Here is a 17,383-nt window from a genome sequence, read left to right as displayed (position 1 = left end):
AAGGTGCCTTCTGACTGTAATCACTCTCACCGGTGAATCCAGATAGTGATCGAGTTCTAAGGTCATTTTTGCTGATATTCTTTGCTTTTTAGGCATTGCAGTCCTCTTCAATAACCATCTGTTTCTTTCACCGAGCTTATCTTTCTACCCACTATTTTGCTTTGCTGGAGCTTGTCTTACCGCGCTGTGTGTAGTATACTGTCACGGTTTTAGACACTGTAATTCTACAAACAACAAAAAGTTGAGATATTTCAGTTACACTTGCTACAGCTAGACGAGCTCCAACAATTTGGCCTCTTTTAAAATTTGAGAGGTTCAACATTTCACGCGTTTGAAAAAAATTTGAGCCTTCCAGAACTTTAATTAAGCCACCATATGCTATTAGAATGTGTACATTGCTATTTATAAAAAAAAAAAAAAAAAAACATATCTAGTTTATTCTTTATTACTTGCGAAGCACATTCAAAAATGTCACTTTTATTCACAAGTGTTTCCATTATTTTGATAACTACCTGTATAAACAAAAAGATTGTAATGTCAGTAAAAATCTAAAAAATAAAATATTTCTTTAATCACATATGAGTCAGTGAGAAGCAATGGGATAAAAGTGGACTTTTTAAAAGTTTCGAGTAAAACGCGATTAAAATGCAGATCCTAGGAAGGATTTCATTGCATTTTTTTTCTAAATCATGCTGCATAAAAGCACCCACCAGAGTTACTGGTACCAACTCTTGCCCTAAAACATAGTAGAAGTTTTCCTACCATTTGTACTGATTATCTCCATTATTTTTAAATTTTAGCTCTCACATCGCTTTGCTTCTCACTGTCTCATATTTTCTATTTGATTTTTAAAAACATTTTTAACAGATGAATGAGTTAATAAAAGAAAGAATGAATAATTAATTTGAATTCTGAAATTTTGAATTCAAATTATGTGTTTTGCAATCACGAGTTGCTACAGGACCCTACTCATTGGAGTTATTGTTTCTAGAAACTGCTCTTGTCCATCCAAACCTGCCCCTTATCCAAAGCGGTTACGTGTGTATAGTTGTGTGTGTGGCGGCGCGTGTGCATGTGTAGGCTTGTGTGTGCATAGACTTGTGTATGCACGTAGACGTGTGTGTGTGTGTGTAGGACATGGACGCCACCGACCAGAGGAAGTGGATTTCAGAGGACATTGCTCAGGACCGGAGGAGCCGTGCTTGCAGAGGACGGCGGGCGGGAGTGCTGCAGAGGGAGGCGGGGGGAAAATAAAATCAGCGTAATGCCAAGGATCATCAAATGAGAACAATAAGCAATCATGATTGCTCAAAAAAAAAAGCATCATCATTCAATATCATCATTCTCATCTTCGAAACTGTGCACAGAAATTGAATTTTTACATGTTTCATCTAAACAATGCATGCAAAACTTGGGACATTGAAGGTCATCGTTTTCATTGGCAATTGAAATCAGTCTCAAATAATTACTGTTATTTTGTAGTCTCAAAACATTAATTTCAGAATTCCTTCAGAAACTTCGGGAAGTGACGAAAGCATTGTGTACAGTCCACCCTCTTTCATAACACATCCCATTCAATTGGATTCATGTTTCTCTTCAGCCACCGTTGTACTTGAGGATAAACACAAAGTTTATTGCTATGAAGCTGCTGCACTTGTGGGTGGAAGAATTGCCAGGTTTTAAATTTTGAAGAGAGAATATTGATTACTTAAGTTAATTATTATTGTGTTTGTATCGTAAGACGTCTAGAGAATTAAGTGTTACCAGGATTGCCATTCAATTTTGAAAAAAAAATTCCCTGTGTTTTCCCTGTATGAAAATAAAACATTACAAACAAGCGAGCACTGATTATTTGGAAAAGAACATTAATATCTTGATAATTTCACCACAGGGTAAAAAAACGAAACACAAATTTCTAAATGAATAAGGGAAAATAAATAAGAATTCATAATAACTGAAATAATAGCATGGTGGTTGAATATATTCAACTTTTTATTCAAAAAAAAAAACTTCTCTTAGCCATGGACCTAAAAGTGTATAAGTGACCCAGAACAATGATTATTGACGACTAATTTCATACACTCTAAATTATCATGAAATTCAAGATTCTATTTTTATGATAAATATTTTAATATTTACTTCAAAAAAAACTTTCAAGCAAAATTACCATTTTTTATTTTACTTTATTTCTGAACTTTATTAATATTCTCATTATAATTATTACTATTTATTTAATTTTTGGTAGTTTATATATTTCGAAATTGATTTTTGTAACTTTAATTTAAGAAGGAAAAAAATTCCCTGTATTTTCCAGGTTTTTTTGTTGATTTTTGAATTCCCTGTGTTTTCCCTGTTTCTTCAGGTTTCCCTGTGGCGTGGCAACCCTGGTTACTTCCACCTAAAAAATGTTTTAGCAACACTTCTGCAATTTGGGCGACCTTTTCTGGATGGATCAAGCTGAAAACTACTGAGCTGTGAGATCAGAGAAAGCAGTTTGAGATTTTGCTGTAGCAACTTGTAAGCTCAAGATTTACCCTTTCTGAATATAGCTGACATGGAGTCGCATCCTGTGGCTAAATGGAGAGAAAGAAAAGAATCCTTCAAGAGACCTAAGGCTTCTTGAACCTTAAATATAGTGAAACATTTTTCTTTGTACTCTATGGTTTGAGGGTAAAAAGTACAGTGATGTGTCAGACATTCCTCTTTCAATTACAATCAAGAGCATATCTGGAACGTTTTGATTGCAATTGAGCAAACTAATACATAGGCGTCCCTATTCAGTTGTACAACAGTGATTCCTTCTAATAGGAAGTATTCCATCATAGTTTGAATTAATCTTGATTTTATTTATAGAATTCCACAAAAAATTAGTGTATTTAGTCACTGCCACTACATTTTCTTCAAAAAGCAATAGTCTCAGACATTTTCGGCATTACCATACTTTGTTTCTTTACAATGTCACTTGCTAATGCACCAGTGTATCCATTAAAAAGAAAAGCCTCTTATAAAGAAAAGTTTTTCCTGAAGAAACCTGACGCATGCCAACACGTGCATACCAAATCCTTCTTCTATAATGCACAAATAGTTTTTTTGCAGCTTAACAGAAGGCTGCACTGATTTCACGACAGCTGCCACACTTGATTTTTTATCTTTCTCAGAGAAACCCGATCAAAAAGCGAGGGAAGTTGAGGGGCAAATTCATATTTCAGATGATTTTGTAAATTATTGTTTTATTTGAGAACAGCTGCAACCCTGGCGAAAAGCTGTGGAAGACTGAGCAGAACACTCATTTCTTAATAATAACCTTTTTTTTCCCGAAGTTTAATTTCCAATCTCCCCCCCCCCAAAAAAAAACTTTCTAAAGTTGAAGGCAGTAATTTTTCACCAACTTTTTTTCCATTATTACATAATTATATGGAAACATATTTAAAAAAAATCATTTTTAAATAACTATTTGCTACCTAAAACGCACAAAAAAAAATACGATTTTAAGGTAACAATGATCTTTTTGTTAAAAATAAAAAATTTGAACCACTTTTGACAAAAAAAGGAATTTGGATCCTTTTTGGGGTTTTTGGTAGTTTTGAGGAGCTAAGCAGATCAGCAATGCATTTTTTAAAAGGAAAATTTTGCATTTCAGACAAAAAACACAATTTGCAGATCATATAAGTTTAAAGCTTTTTGTGGGGAAATGTGGGTAAATTACAAGTATCAATTCAAACAGAATACATAGAATTTTTCAAAATCGAAGAATATAAACTAATGACTAAGATATGAGTGAAATTATTTTTAAAAAATACCACAAAAAATGTATTTATTTTAGTAGCTCATGTGTTCTGCAGCATATTACGTAGAACACAGAAATTTCAGCTTTTGGTGTCCAAATATATGTTTGAATTTTTTTATTGGTTATTTTAGGTTATGTACGGAAACGTTACTTCTAGAACCTACAGGTTATGTCAGAACTGAAAAATCTTCATTTTTGACTTGGATATAAAGGAAACAAAATATAACAGGTGGCCGTCGTTAATCCGCCATTTTGGATAGAGGCTCACATGGGAACTTAGGTGACTTTTCAGGATTTGACATCAGGATCTTATCCTGAAAAATTCAGCTAATTATAAATTTGGTGCATCAACCTTATTTTTGGTCTAAATTTACTGGGCCTGAGTTTTTAAGCTTAGAACTGCTCCATCAGCTGCAAGGGTGCCCTCGATTATTCCTTTTTTGAGTCTTCATCATTATCATCAAAAGCCGGTAGTAAATCTGATATTGAAGGAATTCGGGATCTAATGAGACGTACATGCTTCACCAACAGCTGGAAATTTTTCCATAAGTGTCAGCTGCTCAATCGTCATGAAGGAAGATTAGACGATCAGAGGAAACCCCTCTCGCAGACAAAGGACAGTTAGACAAAACAAAAAGAATATCAGAGTGGCATCAAACAGCCATAAAACAAATTTATCTTGAAAAAATAGAACTCTAAAAAAGAAAAAAAAATTGTGAACCATGTAAAGGAAAAATTATTTAGATCTATTTATAAAAAAAACCTATCAAGCGGACTTTCTGAAAAAAAGTAAAGTAAAATCCGGAATATTTTAACATCAACAGTTCAGCCTTTTTTAGGGATCAGCAGAAAATGATGTCGGAAGCAGGATAGTATACAAAACAGGAAACGTAAAATCAGGGTTTCACTGCATTAAGTAATCTCCTAAGAAGAAAATGAGGTATTTACCTCCCATTTAACTATATTTTTTTTAAACATCCACGAGATAAGAAAAATCTAACAGTCTTTCACCTTTGTTAGCAGAAAATTTATTACAGTATTACCAGTTCCAATTTCAGCTCGCACTAAACTTGGTATGAACTTCACCAACAAGCTTTGAAAAAAAAAAAATATGCATCCCTGAGGAGCTACAGTAATTCCTAACTTTGTGAGAGATGATAGTCATATTTTCGTATTGGGAAAGGAAGTTTGATAACTCACATAACTGCCATAAAAATGAAAAATCATTACCTAAGAGGCTGGAAATATTCACACAAGAAATCGTAACGTTTATCTGGAACAGGTACACGACGTATCTAAAAACAAAATGAAATCAATTAGATAACATTGTTTTCATATTTTTATATAATATGATTCTTTTACTCAGATATCAAAAATATTTCTTTGTCCAAGATTAGGACAGCAAACATATAGGTTAGCCTTGCGAAAATGAAAGCAAAATGTTCTATCATTTGACATTATTGTGACATTGCAAAAAATATTTCACGTCGAAAGCACAGTTCAAAAACTCTTACTAAAAGAAAAAATGCTTTATATGAGTTAATAATTATCAAAATTAATTATTATTCAATAAACTGACTAAGAAAAGAATTGGGATGTTTGAAAATGTTATAGTAAAGCAAATTTTTAATTAAAAAATGGCATGACATAGCATAAAACTTTAATAAGCTTGTGTAGAAAAGCAAGTAGTTACAACAAACACATATTTATTTGTTAAATTTAATATTTCCTGTGTAAATTCTGTTTCAGATAAGCAATAAATTTGTATCTCAACATTATTTTTATGGGAAGGGGGCTGAGACTCAGGAAAAAGTAACTTGATACTTTGAATTAATATACTTTGTACTGTATAGTTTTAATAAAATAATAACAAATGCGGCTAACCAAAGGAAGATGCTAAAGGATTGATGTTCAATTCCTATGCTTGTTATGTATTTCGGAAATTAGGCATGGCAATAAAACTTACGAATGAAATTTTTTTAAAACTTTCTTTTTGGAGCAATATGGTGCAAGATTCTATATGGGTTGCAATTGGTGCAGCACTTACACCACTGTGTTTTGAAAATGGATATATATATATATATATATATATATATATATATATATATATTTTCTTTTTTTTGAAAAGTTACTTTGTTTTCTGGAAGTGAACTTATAGCCCAGTAAGAAATGCCAGGTTTCAAACTCAAATGACACAAAAAAAAACTTATCATATGATGAGCAATGTTAAAAATAAGAAATCAAACGTATGGCAAGGGCTACAGAGTAGAAGCTGAACTGATTTTGTGCCAAAGGAGCCAGAGTTGAGAGTCAAAAACTTTGAAATTCCAAGACTCAGAGTCAAAGTTGGTCGTTTCCCCTCCAAGTCCTTAACTCTGCCAGGTCTGAGGAGTAAGAGTCACAGATTTTAGAGCAGAGGAGTCAGAGTCGAACCTTAAAAAATTTCAGGAGCCAGAGTCTGTTTTTTCCCTTTAACTCCACAGCCCTGGTTGTGATGATGCCTTAAATAAGTTTTCCAGGTGCCAAAATGTAAAATCCAGGTGCTATTTTTGAAAAATTGAACATTGAAGAGAAATAAAAACAAATAAACAGTTGAAAATTGTTGAAAATAAAGAAATATTCCTTTTATTTCCTTTATGTTAATTGGACGTTGTGAGCATGATAAGAGAAGAAAGGTTTGATGAAACCCAAAATTTTAGATGTTAAAATGTGCACCAATGGATGATTTGCTTAATTTTCAACAAAGCAAAGGTTTTGTTGCTTCCAAAAATAATTTTCATATGTAGCCTGAATTCCAGCCGGTATGAAATAAATCACATGTCGTTAAAATGTACAGATGCAAAGCACTTGTGAGCACCCATGTAAATTAAGCTGAAAATCCAACCACAAAGCAGGACTAACAGTTAGAAAAAATATTTGGAAATATACAATTGGAACAAAGTGATGGTTGGTGGGTTGGTTTTTTTTTTTTTAATGGCGCAAGAGCCCTTGAGGGCTATACTGCACCAAACAATTTTTCAGTTTAAATTATTTAATTAATTACAAAGTGATGGAATTACAAATAGATTTTAAACACTGCAACATTAAGTTCACAACAGCCTATTATACAAAATGTATAAGCAACAAAATGCTAAACTGAAAATAACTTATTTGAAATGCATTCATTCATGGGAGTTCGGAAGAGAAACATGGGAATTGAAATAAGAAAACAACTGTTTGTATATTACATTTAACAGAACAACATTTTTCAATTAAAAAAAAAAGAAAGAAAGAAAGAGAGAAAAAGAAAAACAAGCCTTTTTAAGATAAAATGAAAAAATAGCCAATGGATAGTTTAAATCAAAAAGTTCTTATTTATTTATTTCAACATTGATTCAGTATAAACAACTAAAGCTTGATGTTATTTGTTACATGTGAGCACAATTCAGTTAAACTGTGAAATTAGTATCAAAACTAATTTGAAACTAAGAAAAGAAAATAATCAAAACGGCAATGTTAAAATTATTTGGTACCTCAATTCTGTGAAACATGCATAAAAGTGTTAATAAGAATAAAAAAATATTTATATACTACCAAATCAATAACAAATTATACAATAAACCATAATGAAACTAATGATGTCAAATTATGTATTAATTTATAAAATGATCAAAACCTCAGATTTCAAGCAAAAGGTTAAAATTATACTTAAGGAAAAATATGTATCCAAATAAAATACTTATTTTCATTAGGGTCAATGGTACAAAATGGAAAATTTTCTGCGGCCACTTGACTAGATGTGAGGATGTTGAATAATGTAGATTTCCTAGATAAATTAAAAATTAAGTTTTAAAAACTATGTCCAAAACAGAAATAAAACATTTTATTATGCAATTAATTTTACAGATAACTAGAAATTTACTCTCAGTTGTGCTTAACTTCACACAAAAAATCTTACCACCTCTCTCACACAAACAATACACACAATAATACATCGAACAAAAATTGGATTTCCAATTAATTGTTCATATTTGCCAGTTTATTTAACATTTTTAAATCAACTGAGTTCAATCACATCACAGAAATAATTTTTGGAGGGAGCCTCAGAAATTGAAAAGTGCATCCCTCTCCATACTATGTTTCATAACAAAGTTTACCTAAATATTTTTCACAGTGACGACAGGAACTGTGAAAAAAAGTTCCCTGACTTTTCCCTGATTAGGTTCATCAAAGTTCCCTGATTTACGTTACCAATGACAATGGTTTACTTTCTTTGCTCTACTTGAAATCCATTGTATGTTTGTATAAAATGCAGTATTTTAAACGTTTTAAGTTGTGTAAAGTTGTTGAACTAAGGATATAATTTTTAAAAAATACTGTTTTTTTAATAAAATGGTTAAAAAAACATTAAATCAATTTTTTTGAAAAAAAAAAAAAAAAAAAACTATAAAACAGTGTATTAAATTTTTCTATATGGAAAGTTGTATAAAATTTAAAAAAATACTTTACTTCCAGTAACCACTTAGCATAAGAATTTTAAGAAACTATTAAAATCACTCTTAAAAACATATATGTATTTATGATAGAACTAAAAATTAATTCAAATTATTTTGAACTAAATTTTCAAACAGTATAATAATTATTGCAAGAATAACAAGTAATAGTGAAAGAATAGAAGTAATGTAGTTATTCTTATATAACTAATTGACATATTTATGCAAAACAGATGAAACCTTTTGACATCCATTCATAGGGAGCTTTTCTCTAATCAAGAACATAGGTTTTAATGAATGATTACAGCATTTTAACAATAAAAAAATAAAGATATTTACTTAGGTGCACAAGTTAACTCTATTTCAAATGATTTCAGTATGAATCGAAAAAATCTTAGGTTGCTTTGGTAACAACAGCTTTGAAATGCAAGGGGGAAAAAAGCAATTGGTTAATTTCAAAATATATAAAAGAAGAACACAACTTGGTTTTAAAATAAAAGAATCATTTAAGCCTGAAGAAAAGAAAACCTTTATAATCTGCAGTGACAGCAAATAGCATAACGGCAAAAAACAAAGTTTTTTTGATTGAAAGTTTAATTTTATCAATTAAATTGAAAACAAGAAGAATTAATAACTTTTAAGCTTTTATTAGTATTAATTCAAAAAACAAAGATTTCTTCTTGAAATCTTGATTACAATACGCTTATTACTTTAAGACAATGGAATCAAGGCAAAGGAGCTAAGGCATTGATGACGGTTTCCTCTTTGCCTGTAGGGTTGTTTATTTTACATAATATTGAAAGCATGAAAGCAAACTTCAAGCTAGGTAAAATAAACAACTTTACAGACACAGAAGCAATCTTAGGAAGTTCATTCTGTGGTTAATAAGTAAGATGCAATACTTTGATGTTGAGGAAAAAAGATGCACAAATATGCAGCAGTGTCATACCTCATTAATTTTTTTTTTTTTTGAACAGATAATTGGCAGAAAATGTGTAGAGAATTAAGGTACTTAATTTTGCAAAGCAAAAAAAAAAAAAAAAAAAAACCTTCATAAAATCAATTTTCCGATTTTTTTTATTTTTTCGAAATTCCCTGATATTTCCCTGATTAATAAAGTTCCCTGACTTTTCCCTGATCTCCCTGATCTGTCGCCACCCTGTTTTCTAATGCGTTAAGGCTCCCTTAATTTCAATTAATCTACTTTTAATATAAATATTACGCACTAATATACTTTGAATGTGGACATAAAATATCTTTAACATTTCAAGTCAATTAAACACTAAACCCTATATAATTTCACCAAGATGCTGTAAAATGAGCGTTTTAATGAGGAACATTGACACAACTATTATAACACAAAGGCAAGGTTATTAAATAAACTCAAACATTATTGGACTTTTTATAAATGAATTTATATTTTAACTGTAAAATAATATGTAATTAAGAAAATTGCAGCTTCATAACACATAACTTTATGGCAGAGTTCAGGAAAATTTCTTTGCAAATTTCAAAGCAGTTCCTGGTTTGTTCTTAAACTATGATAAAGTAAGGATAATATTTTCACACTATGCCGTTTTCTTTAATATTGTGGTTTTGCCAAGAAACTACCACATGATTTCCTTCAGTTTGCATTTTTGTAAGCTAAAAAATAAACCTATTATTTCACAAATAGCTTCCTGGATCAAATGAATTTCTATGTACGTGTACACTTTTTAAAATTTTTTAACTATGGATTAAATCAAAGAAGAATTATTGTACAAAGCTCGATATTGGATTTCCTTGAATTTGAAATCAGTGAGTTAAATGTATTCTGCCACTATGGCCTCTGACTACAGTATTACTTCTTTAGCAAACAAAAATGCTTGTATTCAAATATGTGTTTTGCGCTTCAAACAATAATTGTAAAAAGTGTATCAATGTTATAGAGAAGTTGATTAAAAAATAATAAATTAAATAGTTAAATTAATTATCCTTTTGGGAAGGGCCTGGGTTCCTTAGTCCCCCTCCCCCCTAAAAACCTAAAAATCTGCTGCTGGGAGAACTGCATGCAATTTTGATGATGAAACTAGGCAACATTGATGTCTCTTGCTTAAAAATGCCGAAAAAAGAAGCAGCAATATGAAAGACAAAGTGAATGTCAAGAAGATAAAAGGGCTTTTCTTTTGTTCAAGTAAAATTTCATTGTTGACGTTAACAGATAAAAATATTATACAACATTTTTCTAAAAAATAGTCATTTTTCCATTACATTGAACATACAAAATTTAAAAATTTTACAGTGGTTTCTTTGAATGATTTTAGAAGACACATATTTTTTCTTTTCTGAGAAAAATTTTTTATTGTGACCCACAAAAATTCTGAAAGTTGGTCTGGACTGAGGGTTTTTCTCAAATCAACATTTTTTAATATTCAATTATCTTTGCACACTGAGCATCAGCAAAAGTAATCTTTCTGATTACAACATGATACTTAGTGCCTCAAATGAAATATATCATAAATTTTATGGCTGACCTTCAGTGGACCCCTGCAGGGGTGGTCAAACAGTGCCGAAGAAAGTGAAAATGTGTCATGTTTGAGGCCTCCTGGTTCCATGCACTGAGGGTCAACCAGTTTTTGCGAGCACTTTGTGTAATAATACATATAAATTATTAAATAAGCTCATTACTCACTGCTGTGAAAAAATAACAGTTTTGTCATCAAAATATGATAAAATGTGTACTTTTAGGAGGACTGTATCTCAGTGCACTGAAGGTCATTATAGAACTGGATACCTACATTTCAAACTAGAGTATGTGTATTTTCAAACAAGTGACAGAACTATGGGTAATGGTTCTGCAGGCTTATAAAATGCACTTCAAGATGAGGAAATTGCATACAAGTTAATGACGCATTCAGTAAGTTGTACTCAAGTTATATGCTTTGTCTTGCATTTTTTTATGGTCCCACTGGTCAGTTAGGCAATTGAACCCTTATTTTATAATATCATAATATTGCTTTTATCGTAAGTCATAAAATATGACTTAGTAATTGTTTGATACCATGGTAGTTTAGTGCAGAGAAAATAATTTTTGTCACTATAATGTACAGCCTAAAATGGAAGAAAATAAGTCATTATCAAACGAAAAAAGCTATCTTAATTAAAATATTTAAAAATATACCCAAAATACCTTCAAAAAAGTGTCACAAATAACTTACGTTTTTTCCGCAATAATAACCGTTTTTTTCTCTTTGCTTCTAGTTATAATATTATAAATTATGTGAGTAAGCATAATCAGTCTACTTGCAAGTCCATAACTCTTTTATGGTAAGTTTTTGATCATATTAGTTTTTTAAAAACCTTTTATAACACATTTCCAAACAAACAAATTAAATCCTGATTGTTCTATTAACACATTTGACCCTCTTCTAAATTTTGAACATGACAGACAACAAAAGGAATAGATATTTTAGCACTTATGGAAATTATACATTGTTATTTGTATCTTTGTAAGAGTTCATCTTGTAGTTATTTTTAATTTGCAGTCAAAAATAATCTGCTTTGCAAACATTTGTCACAGTGGGGTGAAACTTTGATTCAAATAACTGTATTTTAAACATAGTTCTAAAACATTTTTAATTTAAAACTGAACAGAGCATTGAAAGTTCAGAAATATGTGGTAAAAAAAGAACTATATTATGTAGTCAGTAAGAAATAAACAGCTCACTATGACTAGAAAGTAGTGCAACTGGAACAGTTTATCAGAGAAACTTTCTATTTCAAGCGTTCCCATAAATAAAAGATAAATTTTCTTTCTATAATTTTTCCTTGCCCGACCAGTGAATGTGCAGTTGCCCAGCTCTGAAATACCTCATAGAGTCCCATTTTCACTATAGGTCCTTGAATAAGGCACTTAGGGGAAGATTACAGGGTTATACTTCCTGTAACAGGAAATCGATGGAACTACTATATCAATGTTAAAAATATGTAACTAGCTAACAAGTACAAACTTTTTAATTAACAAGGCATATTTTACTAATGTGGGAGAGATAACAAGCAAACTTAGCATTTCATAATTAAATACAACATTCCAAAATTATTGGTGATCCGCTGGTCTAAGACCAGTGAAACTTGTTTTGCAGCACCCCCCCCCCCCCCATAAAATATAACTTGGTAAACAACAGGACTAGCAATCAATAGCCCTCAAATTAAGCTACTTACATTTTTAACGATTTTTTCATTTGCAGTAGTTTTGTTTATTTATTTACATTTAGTTAAATTTTTCTTCTCTGCACAGTCATTTTAACGTTTAAATTTTGAGTTAAAGCCAATCAGCTACATGATGTATATTAGATGAAAACATTACGTGTAAATAAAATGTTTATGAAGTTGCACAGAATCATATTTCATGTTATATACATTTCGTGTTAAGTAGACTAGTCATACTGTAAGTGAATCAGTATATCTTTCTGTTTACTGCTTTGTAGGACCGGATATTGTTTTTAAGGATTTCTACCTGTGAAATGAAAAGGGAATATAAAAGTATATCTTTGATTTACGAATGCATTGATAGGTGTAAGTAGCAGACTTTTTACAAGTTCTGATAAATGATTCACACAACAATACACATTGTAATTTTCATCCGAGCTACTTTTGCTGAAAAAAACGTATTATTCAGGTTAAATAAATATATTCAAACAAAAAATTAATCAGCTTCATTTAAATTAATTGTTAATTTATAATTAGCAACAGAAAATTCAAGAAAAAATAGACAAACTAGAAGATTGTTAAAAAAGCATTTTTAAAAACTTCTTAACTAATGTCTATGTAGTTGCAAATTAAAAATAACAATAGAAGATCAAGCAGCTTTACATGTTTAGAATACATCAAAGTTTTTCTTACCCTACATTTGGTAAACCCACTAGGCCAACTTTCAAATTTGTCCCAATACGCCCCAACAGAGCAGGGCGCTCTGGTTCTTCCTTTTTCTTTGGAGGCATGACGAGTATAAAGCACCTTCTAGAAACAAAATACACTATTATTTTCATGTATGAAACAATTCTTTGTTGAAATAATATGAATTTTAAGAATTATTTTTGTAAAAATATGAATACAAAGAATTGTTTGAAAAGCATTAGTAAAAAGAGTTAAATCATTAAAAAAGAGGTAAACAAGAGAGAATTATTGTAACAGTTAGAGACGTACCGAGTAGCACTTTGGCCGAGTAGCCGAGTACCGAGTACTCGGCCGAGTACCGAGTACTCGGCATTTCACTACTCGGCCAAGTTAACAAGTACCAATTATGTTTTAAGAAGAACCACTGACACACACATGATCAATTTTGAACTTATTGGAATAGTAGTATAGACCTCTTTGTCCATATAAAAGTTTTTAAAACTAAATTCCTGCTGAAATTTAATTTCGTATTATTTAAAAAATTTTGCTTACGTCAAAAATTTTACAAAAGAATTATTTTTAAAATTAAAAATAAATAAATAAAAGGTATGATTGATCAAGTTGGAATTAAGACAAACTATACCAATCTATTTTAGTTCTAGTCCGCCAAACATAAATAATTTTTAAAAGCAAATGTGCAGGAACACTGCACACACGTGTTTCTGTGTTACAAGGAACGTCTTTATCAGTGCATAAAATGTGAGCTAAAGAATGTTAAGACATTCGACAAAAAAATCCGACTTTCGTCGGATGCCTTTAAATCTACAAACTAACATTTTGTGCATTGAAAAAGGAATTTCCTGTACCGCCAAAACACGTGTCTGCAGTGTTCTTGCACTACGCTTTTAACGTTGTTTTATTTCCCTTTTTTTTAAGCAAAGGAATTTTTATATTTCTTATAACTAATTTTTGTTTGTAGCAAAAATTTATTTTTTATGTAAAAATTCCATATTTTCTATACTTACCTTTTTTTGCACAATTTTTAATAAATAAGTTTTATTAACTTTGGGGACATAAAAAATAAAGATTTATTCTATTAAAGCATTAAAAACTTCATTCTTCTCAAAATTTAAAATTGACTTGTAAATGATTGCAGAATATTAAAAATGCTTGCGCTTTTTTATAAATTTTAATATCTGTCTTGGACAATATTCAATTTTTTGCAACTACTCGGTATTGGCCGAGTATCTGATCAAAATTTGGCCGAGTACCGAGTACTCGGCAAATTGGCCGAGTATGCCGAGTACCGAGCAGTTACCGAGTACTCGGTACGTCTCTAGTAACAGTTTTAGAATTATTTTTCAACAAGTAAAATGAAAGAGAAAAGTGGGTGAATCAAGAAATGTAAAACGTAACTTTTATTTACATGACTTTTCTTGGAAAAGGATGAATGAAATGAAGCTTTACAATGTCTCAATTATCTTTATTGGGAAAATATTTATTAAACATCAATAGATAATTGTTTGATGTAAGTTTTATTTAATTGACTTAAAAGAGAACAAATGGGATAAGGTAAAACCACCAGCAGACAACACTTAAAAGAATAAGTTGAAGGGTAAACAATACTAATTTAAACAGTTTTATAATTTCAATTTCTTAATCATATAAAATGAAGAACTAAATACTTTTTTAATCATCATTGATTAAAATATTAGGCAGATGTAAAAAGATTGAAATCCCAAATAGTCATGGGAGTAGTCGGGGAGGGGGCGGGAGGGGCAACTCTCCCCCTCAAAAGAGAATCTCTGATGCTTACACACTTTTTCTGAATGTCATCATAAATAATTTGAAATTACAATTTTAGAACTTCAATCTCAAAAAATTTCTGAGAAAGGACCACATAACCTTATTTTCTGCCTTCATTTAACGCAAAATAGCATAAAATGTTTTTTTTAGGAGAAGAGGAGGACTATAACTTCAAGCAATATCTAAGACTCGCCGTGTAACAAAGTCATTTGAAAAATGTTACCTTATTGTGTTTAATTATTATACTAATAACAAACCAACCAAATGTGATCAGCAAAATTTTAGGAAAGGCTACATATGATTAGTGAAAACATGTTCAAATTTGAGTAATTTACAAATTTGTAAATGTCCTTAACATTTTAGTCTACAATTTTTTCTACAACCTTAAATCAAACACTGATGAAACTGAATGATAGTTTTTACTAGTGGCATGGACTTTAATCGACTCAAATGCAAATGGATTATTACTGAAGAGTGGGCGTGACAAAATGAGTGAGCAAGTATTCCCCTACACAATGTGAAAGGTAAGAAAGTTTAAAAATGATGGTAAAAACAAAATTAATAATGTCCAAGTGATTGAATCATACTGTAAACAAAAAGAATAGAATTCCACAGAAGTGGATGCAACCAGATTTTGAAATGCATAAAAAATAGGGGCTGAAATGTAATACAGTAGACCCTCGTTTTACGCGGGAGTTATGTTCCACGGAAATGCCGCGTAAACTGAGACCTAATACTAGTGTTTAAGGGGTTTGGTTTGTGCATTAAAATTGCACTTTTATGCACAACATGCATAAAGAAAGACATAAACTAATTTTGTATCCTATTTATAAAGAGGTGCTGGCTATGATGAGTCTTTTGGCAGTCATTAAGAATCTTTCTCTGTACTTCTTTGCAGAGCATTAATGCATCCATGACCACTTGTGTCATTTCCATGATAGAATCTTCCTTCACTAACAAATCAGAAATATCATTTCTGTTGTCTAGAAATGGCTCAAAATTTTCAATGTGAGCGTTTTTGGTTGTGCGTCACCGACGGTGGTATCCTCGTTGGTTTTGACCTCCTTTGTCACTCTTAAAAGCTCTTCCAGTGAGTTCTGAACTGTGAGTTTAATAACCTTAATTTTGGAAAGAGCTCTGGAACCAATCACGTAAAATGTCTCAAGTGGCCCAAGCTCGATTATTAGCACGCCAAAATGCAGTTGATTACCTGTTTGCTTTAATGCTTTACAATATTAAAAAGCTTGATCATTTAAAATGGGAGGGGTATAGCCATTTCTGTTTGATGAGCGTTTATTGACACATACCAAACAGTTTTGAGAAAAAACAATCAATCACGCATGGTGCACTTTCAATCACTGCTATTTATGGAAAAGGATTATAAAACTAACTTGCAAATTTTAAAACCAAATTAATGAACAGTAAAATCAGTTGAAGACAATAAAAGCAGCGCGATTTGACTCAAAACAAAGTGAAATGCATAATATTTAAAATTGCATCATCCACTCATATAAACTAGGTAGTTTGAATTGCAATAGTTGATCACTACTGAAACATAAGATTTTTTTCAAAAATATGGCATAATGTTCCATATTAATTAATAATATTTCAATAAACAAATAACGAAAAGTTTTTTATTTATCGTTGCTACATAAGATACCTACAGTGGGAAGGTAAGTTGAAAGAGTAAAATATATATTAACACACAATAAAATGAACATTCAATGTATCCTTTGAAAGTAGCTGTTTTATTATTTGCTTCCTCATTCTATATTGTATAGTTAAAAAGTGTATTCTTTCAGAATTTAATCATTTAAAAACTTTATTTACTTACCAACACAACGTGAAAACTGAAACAGTTACGGTTATGGTTAAATCTAATTGCGGTTTACAGTTAAATAACTGCTTAAGAAAGGAAAGGAGATCCCACTTCTTGAATTTCCTGGAATAATTAAATTTTTTGAATGTCATATCTGCTAAAAACTGAGAATGTAAAAAGTCTCCAAATTTAAGAATTCAGCATTTTCTGTTCCCATATTTGTAGATCTTTACCTAAGGGCCAGGGGAGACCTGAACTTTAATTTTTTTTCAATTTACCAAATGAGACTCCAAATTTGACTAAGAAGTAAAATATACGAACATGTTCACATACTTGCATCTTATAAACAAATACAAATAAGCGCATACAGTCCGTAGGAGAGACTGATTGAAACCAAAAAGATTGGGGCAAAGGCAGTACCAGACCCAAGGCCGACTAGGTTAGAGTCCCTAAATGGAAACTTAGTTTTCAGAGTTTGGAAAACCAGCGTCGTTTTTGCTGAAGTCTGGTCCGTCTTGACCAGACGTTTTCAAGGGTCAAGGACGGATCTATTCTCTAGTTCTGAAACGGGTCAAGGTCATTACCGGAAAACGATGCTAAAGTCAATTTTCAGGGCTGAAATAG

The 17,383-nt window shown here is 31.0% G+C and overlaps 1 protein-coding gene across 2 annotated transcripts in view; it reads right to left on the bottom strand.

The window, feature by feature from the left end:
• The window catches only part of LOC129219688 (obg-like ATPase 1), a 107,194-nt gene extending 90,384 nt beyond the window's left edge, over nt 1-16,810 (bottom strand). Inside the window, exons 1-4 of one of the 2 annotated variants that reach the window (XM_054853966.1) lie at nt 16,775-16,810; nt 13,141-13,257; nt 7,510-7,592; nt 5,018-5,078 (exon numbers count right to left, since the gene is read on the bottom strand). In XM_054853966.1, coding sequence (XP_054709941.1) covers nt 5,018-5,078; nt 7,510-7,592; nt 13,141-13,238 — 242 coding nt within the window. In that variant the 5' untranslated portion in view covers nt 13,239-13,257; nt 16,775-16,810. Of the gene's footprint in view, nt 1-5,017; nt 5,079-7,509; nt 7,593-13,140; nt 13,258-16,604; nt 16,732-16,774 lie in introns of those variants that run through there. The other variant, XM_054853967.1, reaches the window with a different exon arrangement.
• Nucleotides 16,811-17,383: the final 573 nt, after the last annotated feature.

This window comes from Uloborus diversus, chromosome 4, assembly GCF_026930045.1.
Source record: "Uloborus diversus isolate 005 chromosome 4, Udiv.v.3.1, whole genome shotgun sequence".
NCBI classification, from domain to species: Eukaryota; Metazoa; Arthropoda; class Arachnida; order Araneae; family Uloboridae; genus Uloborus; species Uloborus diversus.
This window is presented reverse-complemented; position numbering and strand designations above follow the sequence as displayed.